At 38.4% G+C, this 27,109-nt stretch overlaps 1 protein-coding gene across 6 annotated transcripts; it reads left to right on the forward strand.

Annotated features, from left to right (window-relative positions):
• Nucleotides 1-3,513: 3,513 nt before the first annotated feature.
• LOC103703910 (transcriptional corepressor LEUNIG_HOMOLOG-like) lies at nucleotides 3,514-27,093 on the forward strand. 6 transcript variants are annotated; one of them, XM_039126428.1, is made up of 18 exons: nucleotides 3,514-3,901; nucleotides 4,018-4,119; nucleotides 4,270-4,367; nucleotides 5,364-5,473; nucleotides 5,575-5,882; nucleotides 5,974-6,046; nucleotides 6,132-6,240; nucleotides 15,539-15,588; nucleotides 15,669-15,971; nucleotides 16,287-16,364; nucleotides 16,525-16,755; nucleotides 16,841-16,982; nucleotides 17,076-17,185; nucleotides 22,611-22,760; nucleotides 24,415-24,570; nucleotides 24,710-24,826; nucleotides 24,988-25,185; nucleotides 26,470-27,093. In XM_039126428.1, the coding sequence occupies exons 2-18, from the start codon at nucleotides 4,088-4,090 to the stop codon at nucleotides 26,611-26,613; spliced, it is 2,409 nt and encodes an 802-aa protein (XP_038982356.1). In that variant the 5' UTR covers nucleotides 3,514-3,901; nucleotides 4,018-4,087; the 3' UTR covers nucleotides 26,614-27,093. The 6 variants fall into 6 exon arrangements, with proteins under 6 accessions (XP_038982356.1, XP_038982357.1, XP_008785184.2 ...); XM_039126429.1 differs by having other exon boundaries at nucleotides 3,514-3,887; XM_008786962.4 differs by having other exon boundaries at nucleotides 3,514-3,755.
• Nucleotides 27,094-27,109: the final 16 nt, after the last annotated feature.

Genomic DNA, 27,109 nt, shown 5'->3' on the forward strand with positions numbered 1-27,109 from the left:
AGTCTTCCATCTCCTCCTCTTTCTTCCTTATGTTTTGGGCCTTCGTTCTCTTAGATTAGAGCCGGCAATTGCCAGAACTTTATCCGAAATGGAGCACCCTTTTTTTGGTCTTCTTCTACGTGATTAGCCATTGCGAGCCGCCGGGTTTGGCTGGGGTTGCAACTACCTGAGGCTACCATCTGGTGGGCAGCTGGCTGGTACCTGTTCCAACAAAGGGAAAGGAAGAAGGATTCTTCTCTCTTCTCTATTTTTTTCTCTTTCTCTCTCCTCTCTCTACTTTTTCTCTCCGGAAGATCTATAGAACTCAATATCAAATTCTGTCAATCCGATCTACGAACTCGAATTGGCCCCTGCAAAGGGCCCTGTTCTGCCATGGTGCCTGGGTTGCCTATTGAACCAATCAACCTAGTCCTATTGAATGTCCCTGAAACTCTCCATTGATGAACCATGTTGATTGATCTTAACTTTAATTGAGTCCGATTCATTGAGCCAATCATCTAAACCTAACCTACACGAAACCACTGTATGCTCAGTCTAAATCTTCTCAAAATATTTTATTAAAGTTATAATTAAAAATTAATTTTACTAATAATATTTTAAATAGGTTTAGATGAGTTACGTAGCGAAGTATGACAGTCTAAAATAAAAGAGACAAGTAGATCTTGCATTTCTTATTGTTTTTCAATTTATCATATTTTTCTTGCACAAGATTCTCTTATGGAAATATCATGTTTTTCTTAAAATTTTGAATCAGCATATGTGCTATGAAAAACATGCTTTATTATAAAAAAATGGTTTTATGAATATTTTAATAAAGTAGCTTTGTTATAAAATATAAATTTAATTACGCTATTAGTATTTTTCATCTATTTATGTGTACATTTTAAGAAAAAGATATAAGTATTTGAAAAGCTCTCAGATAGCTACGTACGACTCTCGCCAGCGGGTATAATAGTTAACGTACGGCTCGCCAGCGGGTATAATAGATAGCATATGCCCACACCAGTAGGTATAATAGTTGGCATACGACCTTCGCCAGTAGGTATAATAATTGGCAGACTGTGATATGCAGTCAATTATGGTCATACCATAAGTATAAAATGACCATAGTACGAATATCTGTAAACAATATTTTGATCCATAATAGGGTTAAATGTCATGAAAAATGATTTACAAATTTATTTGCAATATAACTTGGAACTATATTTATAAAATATGGATAATTTGTTATGCTTTAGAATATAAAGAAAAGTAGGAAAGAGTTTGAGAAGGAAGAAGATGTGGGTGAAAGATGAAAGACAATGGAAAAGTAGCTAAAAAGGAGCAGCCAGGAGACTCCTACTACTGCTACTACTACATCTTGGGAGGGTTTAAGTCTTCCACTATTGCGAGTTTTAGAAGGATAGATACGCACAATTTTATCCTATATGAAGAAATCCTGCTTCTTTATTTGAGATCTATGGCTTTCAAATCACAATAAGGCAATCTTAGCGTCGTGCTAAGACTCACCCTAAATTATGATTCTCTGATTGTTTATACCGGTTTTTTTCATGTGCTCTACATGGGACCCGGATGAGAGAAAAGACATGAGGAAAAAACCTTGTCTGTCTTCGAGGGTAGATAAAAAAAAAAGTGGAGCAGAGATGCATAGGCCCCAATGGATTTGCATTATATATAAGAAAAAAAAAGGCAATGCTACAGATATAAGACAAGCATGTATTTTTTACATACTAAAGCTTTTTACTTTATTGCACGAGTCATATAAAAATAATCTTGATATGTGGGTCTCATGTCTACTTCAAAAAATGCGGTTTCGATGGTCTGCCGTCCCACTATAAGATGCTCTCGTCCTATTTTATCAGGGTAAACTAAAAGCACCGGCCCGAGTATAAGCAGCTCTTATGGTTCGAGCGCTCCAAACCTTTTATTTTCTAATTTTATTGGATATATTCCTAAAAAATAGGTATAACATATCCGTCTGGGCCAAAAAAAAAGAAAAAAGAAAAAAAAGAAGAAGAAAAAAGAGCAGCAGCTTCACCCTTAGTATAGCATGGCCCAGATTGTGCATTTGAGTAGCCCTTTGTTCCCCAGGAATCTGGAATCCAATGGGTGGTTCTATATACACCCACCCTATTGCTAAGGTCACCCCCCAAAAACCAAAAAAAAAATACCCAAACTAGCCTTTAGTGTAATTACCATATTACCCTTGAAATTTTCTCAGTACACCCCCCCTTCCTCCTCCTCCGTTTCGTTTTGAAAAGAAAAAAAAAAAACACCCCTCAAACCCCCCTTAAACCCCTCGATCCATTTACATCGTTTAGGCGATCTTTGAAGGAGATTTAAGCCCCATTCGAAGCATGGACAAGCAACTAGTGATTTAGGACGAAGAATCGGCCGCAAAGGTACGTATTCCACCTTGTTTCGAAATTTTTTTTTTTTCACGGTTCGTGCTCCGTTCGGCACTGGATCGCCGAACAAAAGGCTTCTGTTCGGCTGAACAGTGCCGAACAGAAGCCTTCTGTTCGGCAACCCTCAACCGAACTCTTCTGTTCGGCTGCACAGTGCCGAACCGAAGGCTTCTGTCCGGCACTGTGCAGCCGAACAGAAGGGTTCTGTCCGGCTCTGTGCAGCCGAACAGAATGCCGGCGACGAGAGGGAGAAGGGGAAACGGGGGGGTTTTGGGCGTTGGCGAGGTGCTTTGGGAGACGGAGGGGGTTTGGCCGCCGGCGAGGTGCTTGAGGCGAGGTTTTTTGGGCGGAAGGGAGAAGCCGGCGGGTGTTTTGGAGGGGAAGAGCGGGGTGGGGGGGGGGTTTGGGGGGTGTAGAGAGTAATTTAGGTGAGGGGGTGGGGAGGGTGGGGGGTAATTTAGGAATTTTTAATTTTTTAGGGGTGTCCTTAGCAAATGGGGGGGGGGGGTGTAGAGAGTATTTAATTTTTTTTTAATTTTTGGGGGGTGTCCTGAGCAATAGGGGGGGTGTATATAGAACCACCCGAATCCAATGCATCATCAATCAAGCTCGAAGGCTACACACATGCAAACAGCCCGATCCAATGTTAGGACGGCCCAACGAATTTGAGCGGCTTTGGGCCTGATCGGCGTTGCACGTACGGTGCGGTCTCTCTCAGAAGGCGAGTTGTAGGTTCCTGGGCCTGGGGTTCAATAAACGACAGCCCATTTTTGGGCTGACGCTCCACCTACACCACTTGGCAGGCCCCTGATCCCGGTGCCCCCCACGCGCGCCTCAATCCCGCTCCCTCCGCACGACGACCGATTCGCACGGGGCTAGCCCCTCCGAGCCTCTCCCTTCGGTATCAAAACCAAACGTCCGCATACAAACACTTCCAGGTCTGGCCCAACAGTCCTGTTTCCAAGGGCGGCGATCGGCTCGTGAGCCACGAACGGCAGATCGTTCCTCACGCATATAGAATTATGTGCGGATGCGATTCAGGATAAAGCTCACAGCGGCGTCTTGATCTCAGCTTCGGATCCGAACTGGAATGCCGAAATATAATTCCGTTTGATCTCTCTCTCTCTCTCCTCCCCGTCTCTTGACGCGAGGGAGAAACCGGCTCTCTCTCTCTCTCGGTGGAGATCGAGCTGTTCGTCTCTCCGAGGGATCGTTGTCGAATCTGAAACCCTAGGCCTTGCTTCTGGGGTTCGGTTCTCTCCTCCACGTCTCCTTCTCTGCTCCAATTTCAAGTCCAAGAGGCGTTCGTGGGGGATTCGCAATTCAAGAATTCGAAGAGGGTAGGAGGTAGTGGCGGACTTCTGGGACTCGATTATTGGTTAAAAAAGCAGTTCTTTAATCGGATTCGCGTTTTCTTGCCACGATCCGCGTTGCTTCGAGGGGGTTTCTGATTCGGGAAGCGGAATCGGGGATTTTTATGTGGGTTTGATAATGTGGGTTATCGAATGGGGGATTTTTTTTTTTTTTTTTCGGATGGGAGCGTTAATTTCTTCTATGAAGATTTTTATATTATGTTTCTTCGTAACGGTTTGTGTTTTCTTTGGTGAAGGATTAGGAGATCGAGGGAGTGACGCGTGTGCAGCGTTCGTGCTTTCGGTTTCGTGGTTTGGAGCTTCAGGATGGCACAGAGTAATTGGGAAGCAGATAAGATGTGTGCATCTAATAAAGTTTACCTTTTTTTGTTTTCTTTACTTCCTTTGAATTCTTTTGTGTTCTTATAACATTGACTATAGGTAATTTACTGCTCTTAACGTTTCTTTTTTTAAACCTATAAGACTTTTTTTTTTCTTCTTTTTATTAGGCTTGATGTTTATATTTATGACTATCTGTTGAAACGGAATCTGCAAACGACTGCAAAGGCCTTCATGGCTGAAGGAAAGGTTGCAGCGGATCCAGTAGGTAATAAATTTTATTTCTTCTGCATGCTATCTAATCCCTTCCTATGTTTCATTTAGGTAGTTGATATTGAGGTTTTAGAACTCAACTTTCCTAGTGAAATTATTGGGAATGTTGATGAATACACAAATCTTTTGAGAAACAGGTTATATGTTTGATATGTACATTTACACAGGATGATTCTAAGTGAGTTAAATATACAATTGTGTGGACATGCCTGTCAATCCAAATTATTGAACCCACAGACCAGAACTGCTACTAATGCACTTCTTCCTTTTGATGGGTTCTGGTAAATGTTGCTTGAACATTGGCAAGAGGGTCCATGTTGGTTATGGATATTGGTTGTTAGATTCCTTAATTGCTATAAAACAAGGTTAGGTGACACAACATTGTATTTTTGAATTATGGGGCGTTTCTGAAAGAATTGATGCTAGTCATTTCAGCTTTTGTCATCTTCTAATTCCCTGCAAGCCCTAAGGGGCATGGGTTTCTAGGTTAGCAGATTTTGCAATCTTAAAATTTTTAACTGCAAATTGGTTTCTAGTTATCCAAACGTTTGTCTCTTTACAGTTTTTCCTTTTAATATTGGCTTTTTCTGAAGAATTTAGATGCCGCTATGCATGCATATAGTTTGTTATGTACCACACTGGCTGGATATTATGGTATCATGGGGTTTGTACTGCTGTATCATTTATTCTAGTTCATGTCATTTTCTATTGGTTCATGCTGATCGATATGGATTGATATAGATTGATATGGATCAGCGTGGAGCCATGGACTCTATATTTTGAAATTGGACTTACATACCACAATATAATACAATATAAATTTCTGGTTTGTCCTACAATTAGCATGAGTGTGGAACATTTTATTAAAGTCTTTGTCTAAACCATGTCATTCCATCCATTGGAACATAAACAAGGTTTACTAGAAAGTTCCTATTTGTGTATGTAAGAGATTTGCTGGGCAGAGAGGTAAGCTTTAGCTTGAGTTGTGCAGCAATTGATGCTCCGGGAGGATTCCTTTTTGAATGGTGGTCTGTGTTTTGGGATATCTTCATTGCAAGGACAAATGAAAAGCATTCTGAGGTTGCTGCAGCTTACATAGAGGTAATGTTCTAAAGAAGTACCATGTTTCGTATCTCACAATCTCTTTACTTGTTCTAATTGCCAAGAGGGCAATCCAGTGAAATATTTTGCTTGACTTGCAGATGCAACAGATGAAAGCAAGGGAGCAACAACAGCAGCAGCAGCAACAGTTGCAGATGCAGCGATTGCAGCTCATGCAGCAGCAACATCCTCAAATGATGCGTAGGGATGCTAACCATCCTGCTCTCAATGGTGCTTTAAATGGCATAAACTCTGATGGAGTTTTGGCGACGCCACCAGCAAGTGTATTAGCTGCTAAAATGTATGAAGAACGTATGAAGCATCCCCACTCAGTGGATTCTGAGGCATCCCAACAAGTTCTTGATGCTAGTAGGATGACCCTTCTTAAATCAGGAACCAACCATCCTGGGTAGTATCTAATGTTTCAGTGTCAATATTTTGTACATGCTGAATAACAAGGAGCTGGTAGGTTATTCTTTTTTTTTTTGTTTCCGAGGCAGGCAACTAGTCCAAGGTAGTCCTGGCGTACCTGCTTCTCTGCAGCATATTCAGGCACGAAGTCAACGGGCAACTGTAATTACCTGTACCATCATTCTCTCATATTTCTCCATCATTCCTATCATTCCTTCTTTATCATTCATTTCATTTATCACTATAGCAGGAAATCAAGAGTGAGATGGGTGCAGTGCAGAGATCCTTGCCCATGGATCCCTCTTCGTTATACATGCAGGGAAATATACAAGCAAAATCTGCATTAGGTGCTGCTGGTAAGTAACTACCATGAAGAATAAAAGAATTATTTTTTTCATCTACATGTTTTAAATAGGCATGATAAATGTGACATGAATATATAACCTGCATAACCTGAAGCTAGGATATGTTTGGTACTTACTGGTCTCAAATGGTTCATTGACACAAAACATCAATTACAACAATTTCTAATATCCTGATATTGCATGGAGGGTTTTGTATCAATATTTGTATTTGTGAGCATGTACAGAATGACATTGCAGCTTAGTTATGATGCTGGTGCAAGATCATGCCAAGTAAAACATGCAGCTGTGGCATGATAGACACAAGAACCACTAAGTTCATAATTATGTTTTCAGCAAGATAGAATAGGTTATCAATTAGAGAAATATCTAAATGCTAATAGATCGAAATCTTGGAAATGATTTGTCTTAAAGAGTAGAAAGTTTGGGAATTTCCATGAGGTTAAATGAATAATATAGATGACTGAAAGTTATAGTAGGTAAAAGTTGTTCTTTTTCATTTTTTTGTCAACAAGGTTTATTGGAGAAGTATAGGGCCACTACTGAGAAATTCATAAAATCTTCTTAACAAGTAAATAGTACAACAAAGTCCATGGAAGCTATATGGACTAAACAACATCAATATCATTTTCTGTAAGCTATTAACATCAATATCATTTCCTGAAAGCTATTAACATCAATATCATTTCCTATATTTTCTTAAAACAACAGCCAAAAAGCGTAAGAAAAGCTTAAAAGGATTACCTGAGACTGAAGGGATGGTGGTTTATAGGATTACTGCAATTGAGATGTGGAGATCCAAGCGACATCCTTGTTGGACTTGCATTGCTCCACCACAGTGGTGTTCCTTGATGTACTTTGGCATGGTTGTAACCTTCAGATTTGGACAGCAAAGAAAAGAAAAATGCTAGTATGTCAATGACCTAGTTGGAGAGTTCCATTCGACCAGAGCATTAAGAGGAGAAAGAAATTGGCCTGGCCAATTGTGTGAGTGAACAATTTTGCTAGCATGCTTCATGTTCATCACCACTGAAGTTTGAATCTTCAAACAGGCAAAGTTTGTGGAGCCATCTTTTCATTTTCTTCAAACAAAAGGCAAGGAAATGTGGTAGAGGGAGCCAAACATCTAGAAAAACAAATAACAAAATAAACCTTCAAAACTATGGCACCTAAGGAGCAAGATGTGTTCACAGATCTAGAAAGTGTCTTCTTAAATCTATGTCGAAGCATTAAAATCAAAACAGAACATATGGAAATCAACAAACAATCATGAGCATTCACTTCCAAATTATCCCGTGGTTGGGAGAGCTCTCCCTTGTCCTTGTGGTTGTGTTAGGTTAATATTGGAGCTACAAAGGTGGATGAGGAAGTTGAAAGGTGGAGAGACTGCTAAAGGGGCAATATTGGAGGTGGTGGCAAGTATAGCGACATCGGGCAGGCTGGAGTTGTGTTAGGATAAAAAGAACCATGGGAAATAGAGTCATTGGAGTAGGTTCATTGGGTGTTACGGTGAGCATAAGTGCCATGAATGGAAGGAAATGGAACAGGAACATTTTTCTGTAACAATTTTTTTTGTTATAAGAATTATTGTTCTATAGAAAAAAATACAAAGGATTCTAGAGGATGGACATTGTCATTTCATAGTGGTTCTTGAACAATGTGTGACATAGCCTTTATATGCATAAAATGGATGTTCATTTAGTACTTTTATTTTGGTAATAAAGGGTTCCATGTATAGTAAGAGTCTAGAATCGAAAGCACTAATTATTTGTGCAAGGGCATCGTGTTCACTTCTTGATAAGTGGACCCCTATTTTTTATATACACATAATTGGTTTATGTCTACACCTTGAAGCTTTATGTATATATCTTATTACATATAAAAGTCTTATCGTCAATATATGTTTAAGTTCCAATTATATCCTTCATCTCAAGGATTTAAGTATTCGTGCGTACTAACCACACCTTTTGTACCCCAATTGTATTGGTAGGTAATAGTACTGGTTGGCGTATCGCCACCAAGGAATGCTGTACTGGTCGGTGTACCGATCGTACAGTACCACTACCAAACCAATATGCGATACAAAGGGCATACCAAGTTTCGGTACGCCCAATCGGTCCTCGTATTGGGCGTATCGACACAGTAATAGATTAGTACCAGTTCCGGATCCGGTACTGAGATGGCATATCTTGATCGCTACGTTATTGACACAAGGTGTTTCACATCCATTTTCCTATTCTTGCGCATAGAAGTGTGCCTTGTCTAGGTACAGTAACTTACCATATCAGTTTGCAATTGTATGAATAAGGTACTGATATGGTTTCTGGTACTAATATTTTAAGTCTTGCTTCTTCTAATCCTTCAAACTCTTTCTCTGGCCACCTATTAAGATTAGATGTTTTATAAATTATCATTTAATACACACTTCCCTCATGCGTTCGCGCAAACTACTAGAAAATGGTGAGATTATGAGATTCTTAGTGAAAGAAGGACCAACGACGATCCTATCCTAAAGGAGAAGGAGCTTTCATTGAAGTAGGGCTTCTTTGAAGATTGAGGAAAAAATAGGACAATTATGCGATTAGGAAGAACTAAGAAGTCTTCTACAAGTGGAGAGGAAAGATCTCCAGAGATTCCTATCTCATTCCATTCCAGTGGCTTGACCAGTAACCAATGGGGAAAACTCAAAAATCCATGGTTTCCCGGTAGAACCCCATTTCGACCAAGTTCCGGAACCGGAAAAAAGAAGCGGTTTTTCGCACAGCTTGCTCATAGTGCAGGTCCCACTTTTATATCGTAAAGAATTGACATATAATAAGAAGGATATCATGTCATGGTTCTTGTTCAAGAAGGGACATCCCTTGAATCAGCTGTTGGGAGCATAGTATAGGAATTGAGAGACCTTCCTACCAAAGAATCTTTCTAAAAGCTATTCCTTAGTGAGTGTTAATCCTACTTGAAAGAGAGTGAACGCACTACTAGTCGTAGGGCGGAAACAGCCTAACAATAACTCATTAACTGAGGCTAAGAAAAAAGATTCGAAATCGGAAAATAAGAAGAAAAAACTTCTCTGCCTCTCTGTCTTGCTTTTGCTTTATTACTTCCTCATGGCTTTTCCTTTGCCTATTCCTATCATTAACCAAGCCCCTCCTACCTAACCCCCTGGCTGTGCTTGCTGCATTGCCTACTTACTCTTACACTTGCTTGCCCTGCTCCTTTACAGTCGTTGCTTCAATTAGCAACTCCAAGGAAGAGAATGCAGATGCCCAAGACAATGCGGATGCCCATGAAGGTGAAGCATAGATGTGGTCAGAGAGGCCAAGGTTGGTTGTTGCGTCATGGAAGTAGACAATGCTGGCTCATGATGTGGAAGGGTGAAGGAGGAGGTGTTAGTGGACTAGGAGTGGGTTGAGGTAGTGTAGTCCTTGGGGACGAGGTCAATCACAGTCAAACTTGGGGCAGTCTATGCCATCAACTGCTCAGGATGGCATAGAAAATAGGATATTTCCTTCATTAGGGAGAAAGACATTGGGAAACTATGGAATTCCTATTTCAGCAAAAAAAAGAAAAAAACTATGGAATTCCTAATTTTTTCTCATTTTACTTTATGCTGTTATTCCATCTTTCAGCTTGTCTATGTGTTCCCTAATAGTGGTTTGCTCAAGTACTCTGTTCCATGTTTTCCTTTTTTTCCTTTTTTTCCTTTTTCTTTTGCCCCTTGAGACTAGGTTTCAATGATGTTGATATACTGAAATAAATATCCTAACTAACAGATCTCTCCTATATTTTTAATTTTCTCAGGATGTTTTGGAATAAATGATATATGTCATTGCCCTTGACAATGGTAAATAAAATAACAACATTATTTGCTTGAGCCACTACTTGTGAAATAGGTTATATGCTTTTCATTTTTTATATAAGATAAGTATTTTGGGAATTGTTGAGGAGTTTGATGTCAAAAAATATATCTGATGAATATTGAAAACTTATGACCGTTCTTGTTCTATAACAATTATTATAATGGAACAATTGATGAGTAATGATTGATATTGTACTATATTATATTTGAATGGGCATGAAATTGAAATAGCGGCCATTATAATGTTATTTAGGCTATTATGTGAGGTCATCAATTGGATTAAAGGTCAACAGAATCAATTAAGTTACAGAGCAAGAAGGGTGTTATTTATGGAGAGTTTGATAGCTAGAATTATGATTCATTGTTGTATCCTCATATTCAATTGTCGTGGTTTTAGTATTATTGATATATCCTCAAACAATCGATCCCATCTTGAGCCCTTCTCTACCATTATAATGGAAACGGTAATCGGTACTTGTCCACTCAGAATGTTGATTGAATTTCCTAGAAATAAGATACGATCTGCTATGATTGTCCAATTTATAATCATTTTACTATTCACATAATAGGTTATTTTTTATATTAAGATGAAATTGATCTTTTTTAGTGAATAATGAAGCAAGCAAATAAAGTTGCTCTTTATGTCATGTAATGATTGTCGTAACAATCTGCCAAAAAATTGATTGCCATAATGAGACGACTATACATTAGTGGTTATCTAAGTTCTCAGTGTACATATTCTAATCTAATGGGAGGCATTCAAAACAATTTTAAGAACCCTTATTTTAAACATAATTGACTACCAAAGATGTTTTGGTATATGGATGCGGGCCATCAATGCATGATCACAATTGCGCAATTTGTGTGATACTTAATACCTTGCATTTTCAAAGTTCCCGAGTCAATATAATTACGTTAGCATGAAGGGATCACATCAAATGTAGTGCTGATGTCAACGGAAGGATAAGGGATGTGGTTTAATTAGTAGGTCATGGCTTTCATAGGAAAGATAGGGATGCTTGTAACCATAACGTGCTTTAAAAAATTTTAAAAGTGAATAGTTTCCAAGTGATCTCTTCTACTTGGCTCTCCTATGCTGTTATCCAAGTCATCCTTCCCCCCCATCCCTTCTTTGCGCGCTTCCCTTTGACTCCTCATCGAAGCCTTCATCTCCCTGTTGCTGTCACCACCTGCGACACGCACCTTGACGTCATCTACATTGGCTCCTTTCTTTATCGCCACGTTGTTGCCCTTGGCGAAGCTGTCACTTTTTGTCACCTAATCACCAACGCTAACTCCTCCCTTGATACCTTTTGTTGACCTAGCCACCGTCCTTTGCACCACCAAGCCCTCCATCCCTTCTTTTCATTAGCGTTCACCCCTCTGCCACCCCATTTAAAGTGATTAAGGGGCCTAGTGATGGGGTCGAGGCGGTGCCAATGCTATCATGCATGCAACTTCGGAGGTCATGGAGTGGAAGGAGCTCATGAGGGCAACAAGGGTTGGTAGATGCGATGGATGGGGCACCGCACATGGTTGTGTAGAATGGGCATGTGAATTTCCATGAATTCACCGTGAAGCAAGAGGCATACAAGGATGTGAGGCGATAGGAGAATGGTGGTGTAAGGTGGCGGCCAGTAGGGATGCTGAGATAGAGGTGCTGCTAGATAAGGGGGTGGTCTCAAGTGTCACCATTGCATAGGGGAAGAACTTGACAAGTCAACTCATGACTAGGTCGATCGAGTCAAAACTAGGGCTGCCAAGTCAAAAGTCAAGATAATACAAGGAGTACCCAAAAATGAGCAACATTTGATCAAGTCTTTCTGAGTCTTTCATGACTCAGTTGAATCAGCCAGTCAAAAAAATCAGATGAGTCCTGCTTTCAAGACCAACTTGGCTTCATTAGGTCTAGTTCGTTCTCGAGTTAGATCGAGTTGTTGCCAAGTTAGAGTGAGTTGTCGAGTTGACCTAGTCATCGATAAAATGTGAGAGTTAAGGGTCATGAGAATGATGCGAAAGCGGGATCTTATTCTTCTGCCAACAACAGGATGGCTACGATCTTTTTGTGTATGTGTGAAAGAACTAGTTAATCACAAATAATAAGCAAGAAGATCATAAAAACTTTGGTGTTACTCTTTTTTGCATTAATTTAGAGTTTGCATATTTTTTAGACTAAATGTCTTGGGCATAATTGATTTTGACAACTTGGAATATTGGATGACCATTTTGGTAATGCTGTTCTCTCATTTGGCTTTGCATGTTGTTGCCACCATTGATTCTATGATACATACTACTCATATTACACACACATGCTTCTACAACAACTACTTGCGTGGGAGCAAGTTCTGGTGCTTCACTCATGTTCCAATCTATCTCCAAGAACACTCAGTTGAAGAACCAATTTTCATAAATGATCTGATTCATTAAAGGATTTGATTGAGTTATCAGTACCAATTTCAAGAAGAAAATTCGGTTATCATGCTTTTCCATTTTTTTCTTCTAGTCAAGAGGTATGAGGTTGCAAGCAGGATTAGGGTCCACATCAAGTCATCTATCAAATTTTTACTTGATTCAAGAAAGGGTCTATGGTAAGAATTGTTTGAAGGTTTTCTTTGAACAAAGAACTACTGAGTTACGTCACCAATTACGAGTGAAGGTTTTTACTCAAAACTGGAAATTGGCAGAACCTTTATAGTTTTTCATTTCCCCCCATTATTTATAGGCATTAACTAAGGGCTTTAGTTATTTGTTTTATAAACTCTAGAATGCAAATACCTAACCCGATATGTGTAAGAGAAAGAGATCAAGGGATGGAAGGTTGCCAGCTTTAGATAGTGGAGAGAAATGAACTTAAGGGGAGAGGAGTGCTGGTAAGCAAGAAATTAAAAATCAAATATGACAAATGGAAGTGGGGGGAGAGATTGGCTGTGAATGGGGAGAGAGCAAGGGGTCTGTGAAAGCAATGATAATAGTCGATTTATTAGGGGTGAGGTGTAAAATGGATGAGAGAGAAAATGACAGTAATTAAGGAAAGAGAAAAGCCAGTGTGGAGGCTGATTATGAAACCTAAGAGCCTAATTTCTTTTGCAGCCATACTTTCCTCCTCTAGATCCATTTATAATTAGGAAATTTATTTAATGATAAAAATATCAAATGTCAAATGTGGAGAGGGAGAGAGCAGCCATTAAGGAGAGAGCATGAATGAAGTAAGTAAGAAAGGAACATAATTGATAGGGGATGGCAGGGTTTCAAGATTCTCATATCTCCAAGTAATTGCCCCCTTAAAAATGTTATTTCCTGTTATAATAGAAATAGCAATGGTTATTTGCTTAGATCAGCTTGTCCTGAGTTTATTAGGTAATAAAATATTGGATGTTATGAGAACAGTTATCAACCATCATAAAAAGAAATAATGGTATAATATTGGCTGTAATAAGAAAATGTTGGTGTTTTATCTGAAATCATGGTTTGCTAAATAGAAAAATTATTTTTACACCTAAAATGCAAATCTTAATTGGAAAAATTATTTTATTAAGATGAATAGTGAAAATATCACGGTTGTTATTCGTGTTATATAACGATAAGGCCTTCTTATAATTCTCGGTTGATACTTTTAAGATACACATGCAATACTTGTCTTAAGTATTGTGGCATTCAAAATTAAAAAAGCATTCTGGATACTTTTTATATTCACTCATGATACTTTTTGGATACCTCCAAGAATGGGGGAGGGTCTTTTCGTTTCATTTTTTATGAATGTTAACCTTTTAATAATGAATGGTTGATATTGAAGTTTGTAATGTTAAAATTTGGAACATGGATTGTAGTTATGGATTTGAATGATGACTAGATGATGAGTTTGCCAAAGTTGATTTTAATATTATACATATAGACTATTTTATTTTGATAGCCTACTATGCTTTGTAGGTTCTTTTATAGATATAAAATGCATTTTTGTTTATTTATTTCTATATCCTGCCCATACTCTATATTCTAGTTTTTCAAGATGTGCCGTTTCCTAGCCTTATCATATCTGTATCTTGCTGTATTTGTATCTTGTATGTGTCCATGCTTCCTAGCCGAAATGTCATTGAATGCAACTGCATTGTTATCAAGCTTAATTTTGATGCATCTTCCTTGAAGAACCTGCACTCAAGACTGAGAAAGTAGAGAAAATTATTAGGAAGTTACATATAGTATTAACCAAGTGAAAATAGTGAATATGACATCAAATACCTTGAGCATTATAGATGGCAAAGAGAGTAAAATATTGTAACATAAGGTGATCTACCTCATGCGTGTGAGAGATGGGCGCACTGGTTTTGCACGTCTTTCCTTAATGCATGCTCCTTGGAGTGAATCTGGGATCAAACTAGGTGGCAATCCCATTGTATTTCTCAAAAGTAATAATAAAGACGATCTGCCTTATTTTCTCCTTTAAGGGTACACATAACTATGTTGGTTAGAACATAGAAATATTAGCTGAATTTTTCCACAACTGACTTCATAGATGTTGCAGGCACTTAATGCATGCTAAGTTCACCCCTCCAAAAAAAAAAGACCCGAAAACCCAAAATTAATGGCACTATCTTTGTGTGCTACAATTCACCTGTTTTATTCGCACGCTGTCTTTTACCCAAGTTGTTGATCCATATCATGCCGCTTTGCATGAACCTATACCATACATAGTCCAAATTCGGACTATTCAGCTGTCTTTGCTTGCTAATTCAAACTGTACAATAACCATGCCTTCTTATAATAGAGCCAACAATTTTACTAATCCATGTCTCTGCCATCAGAATAATATAGCTCCTAGGCTTACAGGAAAATGTTCTGGCATGCATCACCATCTAGATGGTCAAGATCGCCAATTACCACTACAATGATGAAATTGATGTTGAAAACTTGAAACGGTCTCTTAATGTAGCTCCTTGGCAGAACAAACTGCAGAAATGTCTCACACAAGAATCTGTTTGAAATAATCTAACAATCAGTTTTATATATCAATATATGTGAAAAAGAGTTTAGTTGTTGATAAGCTAACCACATTTCATATACTGGGAATGACTGTTTTATTTCTTTTTTCCCCTCTATCTCTCTTTTTCCGGATCATCCATTCTGCAAAATTTGATCACATTTTGCAGTCCCTCTGTGTCTACATGCATCCTGATGGTCAAAGTTGTCCATCTTTTTTAGATTTTTTGTGCTAATTATCTGTTGTCTTTGTATTTTAGATTGGATTTGGATAAGTGTGTTGAAATTGCTTCCTGTGATATTCAATGATTTTTTATAGCAAAAAAGCTTATCGAAGGAAGAACATATATCTTAGCTATTTAAAAGTGAAATATGGGACATAAACCAACATGATACTGTTCAGTGTAGTATTCACATAGTGAAACTTAATTTTTACCCTTGCCTTGTCCATTTCTACAGGATTGAACCAAGGTGTCGGTGGTCTTCCATTGAGAGGCTGGCCTCTAACAGTAAGAATTGTACAGGAATTATCTTTAATCATTTAGTTAGGTAATCTTATTGCAATTTAGAAATTTATTGCATTGTACAGGGAATTGAACTGCGCCCAAGTTTAGGTGCACAAGTGCAAAAGCCTTTTATGTCCACTCAGAATCAGTTTCAACTTTTGCCGTCAAACCAACAACAACAATTCTTTGCACAGGCCCAATCACAAACTAGCCTTGGCAGCTCACCCAGCTATGGAGAAATGGATCCACGAAGATTCAGGGCCTTGCCTAGGGGTGGTTTGAATGGTAAAGATGGTCAGCCCGGTGGAAATGATGGATCAATCCGTTCTCCAATTCAATCAAATTCACCGAAGGTTAGACAAGATCAAGCTGAATATCTAATGAAGGTTAGTTCTCTTAAAGGATACCTAATAAAAGTAATCTCATGAGTCTAATTTCTTTTCCTCCACGTGCTTCTTATAGTGCCTCTGTTGTCTATGCTAGTCACTGACAAGCGCCACTTCTGTCTACTTTTACATGAAGTGATATTTTTTTTATTAGTTCAAGTCAGGTGTATTGTTTTGATTTTTGAGGAACTTCTAGAATTTGTTAGTTCTCATGCTGGATCTTTTGGCCTTTAGATGATTTTTGAAGTGCATGAGATATATCTATTTACATGAAGATCCCTGCATCTCTATTTTGTGCTGACTAAAAATTATTAGTTGCAGTTGGCCCACATGCAGCAGCAAGCCTCTAATCAGCAACAACAGGAACTGCAACAGCAACAACAATTGCAACAGGTACCAAAGTCATATTTTCTCTCCCTCTTGATTTCTGCTTTCAAGGAAATGCTTATTTCCTTTGCCAAGTTTGGTAGCTGTTCAGCAATGATGGTCAGGTTATGCTGCTAAGCTAGTTTTCTTTTTTAAGTGTAAATTCATTTTTTTCTCATTTCTCCAGAATGCTAGGAAAAGGAAACAACCTACTTCTTCTGGAGCTGCAAACAGTACTGGTACAGGAAATACTGTTGGACCTTCCCCCAACTCTCCTCCATCAACTCCATCTGCTCATACACCTGGTGATGGAGTTGCAATGGCCGGTAATTTGCAACATGCGAACAACATGTCAAAAAGTTTAATGATATATGGTACAGATGGAACAGGTGGACTTGCTTCTTCATCAAATCAAATGGTATCTCCTGGAACAATTTTTTCATTGTCAATTGCATGCAAACTAGGAAAGTTCCGTCCAATTCATTTGCATATTCAAACAACAGGATGACCTGGAGCATTTTGGGGATGTTGGTTCTTTGGATGATAATGTGGAATCGTTTCTGTCACATGACGATGGAGATGCAAGAGATATATTTGCTGCATTGAAAAGAAGTCCTGCAGAGCACAACGCAGAGTCTTTAAAGGGTAATTTTCTTTCTGTACCAGAAAAGGGGTAATTTTCTTTCATCACATCAGAACTTGTAAATAACCATTGACATGTTCAAACTCTCTGTTCAGGTTTTACCTTTACTGAGGTTGGTTCTATCCGTGCAAGCAGCAGCAAAATTGTTTGCTGCCACTTCTCGTCAGATGGGAAGTTACTGGCCAGTGCCGGGCATGAGAAGAAGGTAAAGTAAATAGCTTTTGCATTAAAGACGTTGTCATCAATACAAGTATCTCTATGAGTCAATATGGAAAGCTTAGTTTTGCGCAAGGACTAATGGAACTATCAGAATGGGACGTGTATTGAGTGTTATATTAAGCAAAGCCGAATTCAAGGATTTGTCTACATATGAGTAACAGTAGAATTAAATCTTTTCAATCAATTGTAGAAAGCATGTTTTAGTTCATATTTCATTATAAAATAAGTCCTCCAAAAGATACACTAACCATTAAGTTATGCCTTTGTTTAGATTAATGGTCACATGCCTGCACTCCCTCCCTAGCTAGTAGATCTATGACCATTAAAGCTGTCATCACTGCTGCTCCTGGTCTCTGAATCTGAATGAACTGACTCCTCCACACTCTATAGGGCTTGTAGTTGTCTTTCCTTTTTTTTTGTTGCGTTGAGCAGCTGCTTGTTTATCCTTCGTGCCCTTCTATGCCTGGTTACGCTGGAAGGATGGATGTCACCTTCTTGACTGAGTTGACCGGGTAGCGTGGTAGCCTTGTTTAAGCAACTCTCGATCATATTTCTGAGAGGATGACTCGAATGAGGAGTCATGTGATGACTGGCTCTCCAGTGACTTTTGTGGTTGTGGCTGATCAACTGGAAGGATGTGTGGAAAGTTGGGATCTGTCCATTGCATTGCAACAACCCTAGCCTCGCTGGCTATGAAATTAGCCGGTCGTGGAGGCGATCCTAGCTCATCAAGTTTCGGCTCCTATTGTTGGTCTACAAGCCATTCGATCATATGGTCATCGTCATTGTCAAAGAAAGCATTATGGATCAGATCTATGTATTTTAGCTTTATTTCTTTCTGAATGCACTTCAGTCTCAATCTCAGATTATAGTGAACATATACAAGATTGTAAAGGCGTTTCAATATCAGACGATTCCTTTGCTTATTGTGGATTGAGGGCGAAGGGGGATTAGTTGCGCTTACAGCCACTCGAGAAGAATGTTTAAGAGAGGATATGGATAGCTAGATGCTTCATATTTCTCGCGGACAAATCAAAATGAATCCACCATTCAGCTGCAAAAATATTGAAAAAAATTGCATATAAGATAGTATCATATTAGTAACTATTTAACGTCAGGTAATAGTTATTGTTGATATGCAACATATTTGGATTCATACTTTTTTTAAGACAGTTGCTGAGACTCTAAAGTTGTCAGTGCTCTCTCTAAATATTTTGGTTTGTAAAAAAGAATCGTGTTGTAATATGTTAATATTGAATATACCAGTTAACTTACGCATGCTACTTGAGTTAACTTACGTATGTCACTTGAGTTAACTTGTTCTAGACATAAGGTCGCAACTTCCGGATCAGACGTCATCTTGTAAATCACATTACGTAGAGCGGTCAGAAGTTTGTCACCCATATCGATTGTAGGTACGATGTACTGAAACTTCGAGTTTAGATAGTAAGCTGTTGATAGGATTCATAATTATTTTAGTAAAATTGTACAAGTACAGGAGCAGTTTAATTTTCAATCTTCTTGCTTACATGCTAGATACAAGTTCTTATCCATCTCATAGTTCCATCGCCGCTCAATGATGTTGATGTAGTCTAGGCATGTCTTGGATCTGCTTTTCTGATTTGATTCTTTGCCCTCCATCATATGATACAAGAAGCTTATTTGGGGTACCTTCCGTTGTCCACAGCTCGAAGTGCTTCGTACAATGGCTTGATAGCCTTTATTTTTTTTTCAGCCTATTGCCAGAATGTCTGCCTCATCATCAAGTTGTCGACAGTGCTTTCTTCAGTGTCGGCCCTCGCAAATCTGTTTTTCTGCCACTCGAGACTGACATATCTAATGTAGGGTTGCTTTCCTCTCAACAAGGCTCTCAAGTGCAACGTATTTGGTAGCAATCCATGTCACACTTGATCTCAAGATCTCTTTCCCTGCATACCTCATCAATGTTAGGACCTATGTATGGTTATAAATATATCTGGTGATGGTTTGGGCTATCTCCACTATCTGCTGCACCCTACAAATTTTCGTAATGTTCATCAACATGAGGTCGATACAATGTGCAGCACATGGGGTTCATAAAATATGTGGTTGCCACTCCATCAAGATCTCCCCGACAACTTTATATTGTGGTCTATTATCAGTGATCTGTATGACATTTTCTTCGTCTACCCGATCAATCACCTTCTCCATCAATTTGAGGATATACGTAGCGTCGTATATCTGATCGGAAACATCAACCGACTTATGGAAAGAAAGTCTTCGTATCACAATATATCAATAAGTTATTGCTCCGCTTGGTAGGATCGGTCCAACCATTGCACATCACCATCAGTCCATATTTTTTTTTGCTAAAACGGATATTTCATACATTATAAGTACGGATACATCCAATAGAATCAACAAACAATGTCATATAGTGCCCTGGGCAACTCCCCCTCTCCAGCTCAAAGGGTGTCTCCTGAGTGGCTGGTTACATATGCTGCCACTCAGTTTGCCGCCTTATTGGCCTCTTGGTACACATACTTCGCCTGAAGGGCCACTCCATCGCTCACCATCAGTCCATATGTGGGTCACTTTTTGTATGGGGCAATCCACTTTTTTAGCTCCTTATTGTTGTCAAAAAGCTCACTGTAGAGGTACTTGGTCCTAAAAATCTATACCATGACCGATAGCCTATATGGAGGAAATGATAGATTTATAATATATATTGTCTGCCGCATTCACTGGGATGTGCTTGAAGTAGAAGCAGAATTCAATAGCTTGCCACATATCCTTATCGTTCTTTAGCATTATCAATTCTCCGCTACTTCGAATTCTTGCTGGAGAAGGCATGTGGATCTTGGTGGAATCTTTCTGGAGGATTTTTTTTTGGCTACCAAAAATCTCTAGCATAGATGCAATACGGCCACCATCTCTACTAATAGCCTTCCTAACTAAGGTTCTTTTAAACCCTGGATTTGCCTTATTGTTCGCAGAACTAACGCTCTACTCGTAGTGTGAGGGCTTAAATCAAGTCCTATATCTGGCCACCTCATTCTCTAGGCTTCCTCAATGACAGTCTAGATTTGTGCCTCGTTATCTGGAGCAGACGCCTACTCTGACTTCCTAGAGCGATGGAAAGGTGGCTCTGTTGCTTGACGGTCCACCTCCGCTTTTTTCTTGGCAATCCTCTTCTTTGTTGCTTTGTAATCAACGAAGTGTTTTTTTATCAGCTGCCGGATCTCTTGTGGGCATTTTCGGTATATAGATATATCAGGATAATCACCAGTAGGCGTTGCTTCAACCTGGTTATTCCTCCTTCTTTGAACTATGTGTTGCACTAGTTATACTTCCAGTGGTACCGATTCGAGAGCATTTGCCCATGATTCTAACCAATGTCACGTTCTGACTCTTTTTTTTTCTTGATGGTTTCATTTTTGCAGGTTTATTAAGTGCGTTGATTTATCAATTATTCAAAAATAGCAAAATTTTGTTACGATTAAAAAAATATTTTTTACTTTAGAAAATATGTATGACTCTAATACATAGTACTAATTTTTCATATTTATTTATTTTAATAATTTTTAAATTTAAAAATATGTTAAAATACCATAAATTCAGAAAAATATGTTTTACTTTAGCAAATACTTTTAAAATATGTAATACGCACCACTAATTTTCATAATTTTTGGTATTAATTATATATTTTTTATTATTTTTAATTTTTAAAAATAATTTTAATATATATTTTTAAAAAAAATAATTTGAGCTAAGATTTATTTAGAACCCATCATGGATGCTACATATATTTTTTTAGGCTTGTGGGCATGTATCAGAGGCAACTTATTTCTCATTTTTAAAAAATATAGGCCTAAGCTACTATGCGCATAATTGCTTCAAAATTTGAATAAATAGACACCAAATTTAGCTGGAGAGTAGCTTGCATGCTCCTAAATATGCTTTTGATTTTATAGTCTTTTTTTTGAATTTATTTTTTTATTTTTTAATTTAAAAATATAATTTTTAGTTTTAAAATTATATGTAATTCGAAAATTAAAATTTTTTATTGGATTGTATATCATTAAATCATGCCAAAATCAAAAATTTCGGCATGATCTCTCCACATTTTGCAAATTTTGAGGCAATTTTCGGTATCAATAAGAATATGTTGTGTATCTTATTTTGCGTTGGATTCTCCTTGAATCGTGCTGAATCGGTGTGTTTTTGGCCGCGAGGGAGGGGGATTGAAAGAAAGATGTTGGGAAGGCTTGAGAAACTTCTCGGGCCTTCCCAACTCTCTTTTAAAACCAAAAGAAGAGAGGAAGGAGGGGTGGGTTTGGAACCGGTCCAACTCGATGCGAACTAGCCGGCTCGGACTGAGTCCGTGCGGTTCTAGACTGGTTCCGGATGGTTTGGACCTAGTTCCGAAATAAATGGGTGAACCGACCTGGTCCCCTGCCGGGTTGGCTCAGTACAGGCTGAACCAGGCGGTTCTGCTTGATTTGGCAAAATATGGATGGAGGGACAGTGTGGTAGCAGAACAACATATTGCTGTGAAACAGAGACAATGGGTTCGGGATAAAGGGTTTTATTAGGGCGTAGTAGATGTGCATGTGGCGCTGGTCACTGAACTGACTGCCAATTGATGTTTAGCCTCTATTATTCGAATATTTTTATTTTTTTAATCCTTGGTTTTATGACAATTTTAATTTTAACCGCTATGCATTAGTATCTATAAAAGGACTTAACCATGTGTAAAAATAATGCTTAATTTTTGCAAGGATTTACCATTGAATGCTAACTGCCTGCAAAATAGCAACCAATATAATGTGTCTGTATGCATGCACCCAACCCGAAACTATTTGCTGTGGCAGAAGGTAGGGGCATATGCAGTGAAAGGAAGAGGAAGAAGACGGGACTGAAGAGATTTAGTGTGAAACGGAACAAGGGACCAATGGAGGCCCCATAAGAAGAAAAGAAATAACCAAAACTTTATTCATTAAGCCATAAAAAAATCAGACTTAATTACCAAATTCTAAGAAAATAGATTTTAAAGATCCAAAACTACACCCAAGAAGAAGTTGAGCCTTGGGTTTGTTAGTAGAGAAGTGAGATGCAGGTAGAAGTTGTATACAGATGCCCAAGCCAGAGAGAAGAGGTGTCCATCCTTTTCTTTCTATCTGTGCATCATTTATTTTATTAACTTTATTTATGAATTATTATATGATTATATGCTCTCCTGGTTTGTCTTGCACTGTTGGTTATGATTTAGTTTTACATGATGTGTCTAGCTGTCTTCAAGTTGCATGCATTTATTCTGTAGAATTTATCTTCTATGGAACTTATCATAGTGTTCTGTAATTAGTACTTGGAATTCTAGGATTAATACTTGAAATTTTAGGATACTTACCATTTTAACTTTAATGTTATAGGTTGTTTTCTGGAACATGGATACTCTGCAAACAGAGAGCACCCCTGAGGATCACTCTCTTATTATTACAGATATTCGTTTTAGGCCAAACTCAACTCAACTGGCTACATCTTCTTTTGATAGAACTGTGCGACTTTGGAACGCAGCTGAAGTAAAGATTCTCTATTTCAACTCCTAACGGTGTTTATTTTTAGTTATTTTTTAGTTAGTGCTTGCTTTTTTTCATATGTGAACTATGTCATATATTGCTTAGTCGCATATACTACTACTATATACAAAAGCAGGAATATTTCTGTTGTGGAAATTTTATGGTTTATTCCCAAAAGAAAAATGCTGAAGGTCATCAGTACCGTCACTGCCGAGCCATGACTGACAACACCTACCTCTCATCTACTGCACCAATCCCTAACTGCCTCATGGGACCAGTGCAAACTGAGTGGTGAATTGAGCTTTGATCTGCAGTGCTCCTCTCAAAATATACCTGCTCTGAAAATACGTGTATGCTAAAATACCCTTTTGGATAGACTTGGAATGAGTTCCCCTGGAATCCTAAATCAATTTGGATCTCTGAAGAATCTGAAAGCTGCATGGTTGGAGAGACATCATTCTTTTGCTCAACAAAAAAAAATAGAAAAGGAAAGAAAAGAAAACAAGAAAAAGAAATGACATGAAAAGATAATCTCTGACTGTTAACAGGGTGAACAGTGTCCTGTGCTCAAAACAACCCAGTTTGCATGAATCCCAAGGCGACTCATGCTCCACCTCTCATTGGTTCTCAATTTACTTTGTTTCTAGTTCTTCACATGCAATGCATGTGCAAACAAGTGGATTAGAATAGATAGATTTTTGGAGTCGAAGAAAAAAAGGAGAAAAAGAGAGTGACAGACTCAAAAAATTAAAATTGCAGGTGGAGTCGAAGTGAGGGTGGGCACCATGATGGAGTGGAACTCAGGGATGGACATGCATCCCCAGAGTTCCCATTGTAGTCGTGTTCATTCATGCTAATTCCATTGCTTTCACTTAATCCTCACAGATTCCTGGATCAGCATCCTTTTCGTGAGTTACTCCTTTGCTTCTCTCAGCGTAGGAGACAAATCCTCTGAGGGTAATATCATAGACTTGACTCCCTTGGGGATCATGCATTTGGGATTAATTCGTTGGGCTCAAAGAATGCTTCTGCATTAATCTTAGAGCTGGCTGCCGTTAAGCATTAGTTATAACTTATAATTGATGGAAGTTAACAGTGTCATCTACACATTTGATAGCAGTTTGGAATTTTGTTCAAGCTGAAGTTGACTTATGCTGATTAAGTAAATAACAAAAGTAGTAGTTTTGTCATATGCTGGTAGGTTATCCAATATTGATGACAGTTGGAGACAATTCTGCTTGTAGTATAACACAAAATTAGAGAGATGTGCCATTGGTAAGTCATGTTTATCATTCATGTTAGCGATGTTCGGATACGATGCAAATAGTGACAGCAAGACGAAGATGCTAGAGCATGTCTGTTTGGTCTCAATTTTGTGTTCTTATTAGGAAAATCTTCACAAAAATCCTAATTCAGAATGACTGGTAGATTAGCATAAGTCTACCATATCATAAAGCCCTAGTATTTCCCATTATTATTGCTTGTTATAATACTATATGCTTTCAATATCATTTAATATTATAATGCCTGCATGCTGGCATTCATAATTTGGGAATGTACTTCTAATTTTAGCTTGAAATACAAGTTGGGTATATACTAGTCAAACTATTGCCCTTCCTGATATGCTTTATCTGCAATTGTTTTGTTGGTTTTGTAGCCAAGCATTAGTTTGCACACATTTAGTGGGCACAGCTCCCAAGTGACATCACTAGATTTTCATCCAAAGAAGACAGATCTTTTCTGCTCTTGTGATGGCAATGGTGAAATTCGGTACTGGAATGCTAGCCAATACTCATGCTCACATGTTTCTAAGGTTGGAATTGGTGCTTCATCTATATCTATCTATTTATATGTATGTATGTATGTATGTATCTATCTATCTACTATCTATATAATTTCAATTTAAGCTACTGTATTCTTGGAATTAATGATCTAAACCATTTGGGAAACAGGGTGGCACAGCACAGGTCAGATTTCAGCCCAGAATTGGACATCTTTTGGCTGCAGCTGCAGAAAATGTGGTGTCCATTATTGATGTCGAGACGGATATGAAGACACGCACATTACAGGTGTTGTTGCATGATATTATTGCTTCTGAGTTGTACTTGCTAGGAAATAAATATAAGACATCTTGGATACTTTCTCCATATGTAGAATATACCTGGTGAACCATTTTATATCTATCTTTATTTCCTTGTTCATCACATGTAAGTTTTTTGTTAAATTGCAGGGTCATAACAAGGTGGTACACTCTGTTTGTTGGGATGCAAATGGAGACCATCTGGCATCTGTTAGTCAGGATTCTGTTAAAGTCTGGTCCTTGACATCAGGGGAATGCATTCATGAGCTAAGCTCCAATGGGAACCAGTTCCATTCATGCACCTTCCATCCAAGATATCCCAAACTTTTGGTTATTGGAGGGTATCAGGTAAATGTGATTCTTGACATCATCCCTAAGAGACACCATAGAAACAATCATAGAAACTCTTTTCTTTTTATATAAGCCTGCCATCATTAGGTTGCCAGCTAAAAGACATCATACTACTTTGGACTATAGTTCACATCATCCCTATTGCATCTGTCTCGTACACATCAATTCATAACATCATCCCTATTGCATCTGTCTCATACACATCAATTCATAGAAACTCATCTTTACACAATTGCTTTAGGCACTGCAAGCGAAACACACTAATATTTATGATTCAGCACTTACAGAACTTGCCTATGGCTCTGCTGCTAGATCTGTCAAGTACTTGACCTGACATGGTATAAAAGCTTTGCTGTTATTAGCGAAAATACATGTATACACTGATTTCGTTATTCTGCCATTTCCAGCTTAGCTGTACCTATTCCACAATTTAGGCTGTACTGGGAACCCATTCTCTGTAGGGTAAAATTAAATTAACAGGGAACCTCAGGGACTCTCAAGCTTTTAGTATTTTTGATAATTTTATTAGATCAGCCTGAAGTCATGAAGTGAGTTACACAATGTTGTGTAGCCCTGTTCCGTTCCAAGTTTAGGGGGCGTGGAGCATAAAGCTCATAACCTCATCATCTGCGCCAGCAGATCTTGTGTCAGCAGCAACTGAAGTATGCCCGGTACACCAACTACAACTCGTCTGTGCTTTTTGTACCCATCACAAACCCTGTAGGCATGTGTGTGCATGTGCGTGTGCATGTGAGAGGGCTGGTAGGTTCTCCAACAAATAGAGCATTACGCACCATGAGCTCACAATATTGTCAGAAGAACAATTTTTGGGCTAATCTCAGTTGGTCAGGAAATCTGAAATTGTTCTGTTAACTAAAAAAGAAAATCTTTTTTCATCTTGTATTACTTTTCTTTTGCTATGTTTGAATTTTGGAACGTGAAGGAAAAACAAAAATCAGTGGGAAATGTTGGATTCGACAATTTCCCTTGACACTTCATCATCCTCAGCTTTCAACAAATCTATTGTAGTCGTAATGTCTGGATTTTCCGAGGGTCTTGGAAGCATGGAAGAATGTTCCCTCAAATTGGTTTCGGTGCTTTTGACAACTGTGGCATCCATCCTTGCGATATTATCCCTCTTAAAGGGATAGCAATCTTTTTCATCAATGTAGTAATTCGTTCATATATGTTGTGTAGTTTTCGCTTGCAGGCTTCAGGAGAGGCATCGATAGGCTTGAATAAATTTTGCTGATCCTAAATTTCTGGTTCAAATAATTGCAGACTTTGGAGCTGTGGAACATGGCTGAGAACCAGACGATGACGGCTCAGGCACATGATGGTCTGATTGCAGCTTTGGCTCAGTCGCCTGTCACTGGAATTGTTGCCTCAGCAAGTCATGACAGATCTGTCAAGATATGGAAATAGGCATTTCGGTGACTGAACATTTTTATGGTGACATTTTCCTGTACAAAAAGAAGTGAAAAGGGGTGGGACGCTATGCAGTATCGTGTTTTTATTTGTTTGTTAATTAGTAGGGCTTTAAAGGAAATAAAATCAAAAAATTGGTGATCTGGCCATAGGCAGTAGCAAATATGCCTTGCTCAGAGAGGTGAAAATTCTTAGTTTGTAAAATTGTCGTAATATAGTAGAGAATATTTATGAAGAAATAACATCAAAAATTTGGTGCTCTGGCCATAGGTAGTAGCAAATGTTCCGTACTCAGAGAGGTGAAAATTCTTAGTTTGTAGACTTGTAGTATTATACTAGAGAATATTTATGATGGCAGAAGAAGCGACAGGCTTATAGTTCTTTTTTTTTTATTTGTGGTGACGTATATGAATAATTTGTTATTATCAAACTTTGCTGGTTGGAAAACTTTTGGTATATTGAAATTCTGTTAATACATATCATACATCTGCAT

The sequence above is a fragment of the Phoenix dactylifera genome, chromosome 5 (genome assembly GCF_009389715.1).
Source record: "Phoenix dactylifera cultivar Barhee BC4 chromosome 5, palm_55x_up_171113_PBpolish2nd_filt_p, whole genome shotgun sequence".
Lineage (NCBI taxonomy): Eukaryota > Viridiplantae > Streptophyta > Magnoliopsida > Arecales > Arecaceae > Phoenix > Phoenix dactylifera.

What these genes read in the sequence shown, in the direction of transcription:
- LOC103703910 (XM_039126428.1), top strand. Translation starts at nt 4,088, where the DNA reads ATGGCACAGAGTAATTGGGAAGCAGATAAGAT. An exon ending in CAACGCAGAGTCTTTAAAGG is followed by an intron (nt 16,983 to 17,075) that starts GTAATTTTCTTT and finishes CTCTCTGTTCAG; the next exon opens with GTTTTACCTTTACTGAGGTT. An exon ending in TGGTTATTGGAGGGTATCAG is followed by an intron (nt 25,186 to 26,469) that starts GTAAATGTGATT and finishes AAATAATTGCAG; the next exon opens with ACTTTGGAGCTGTGGAACAT.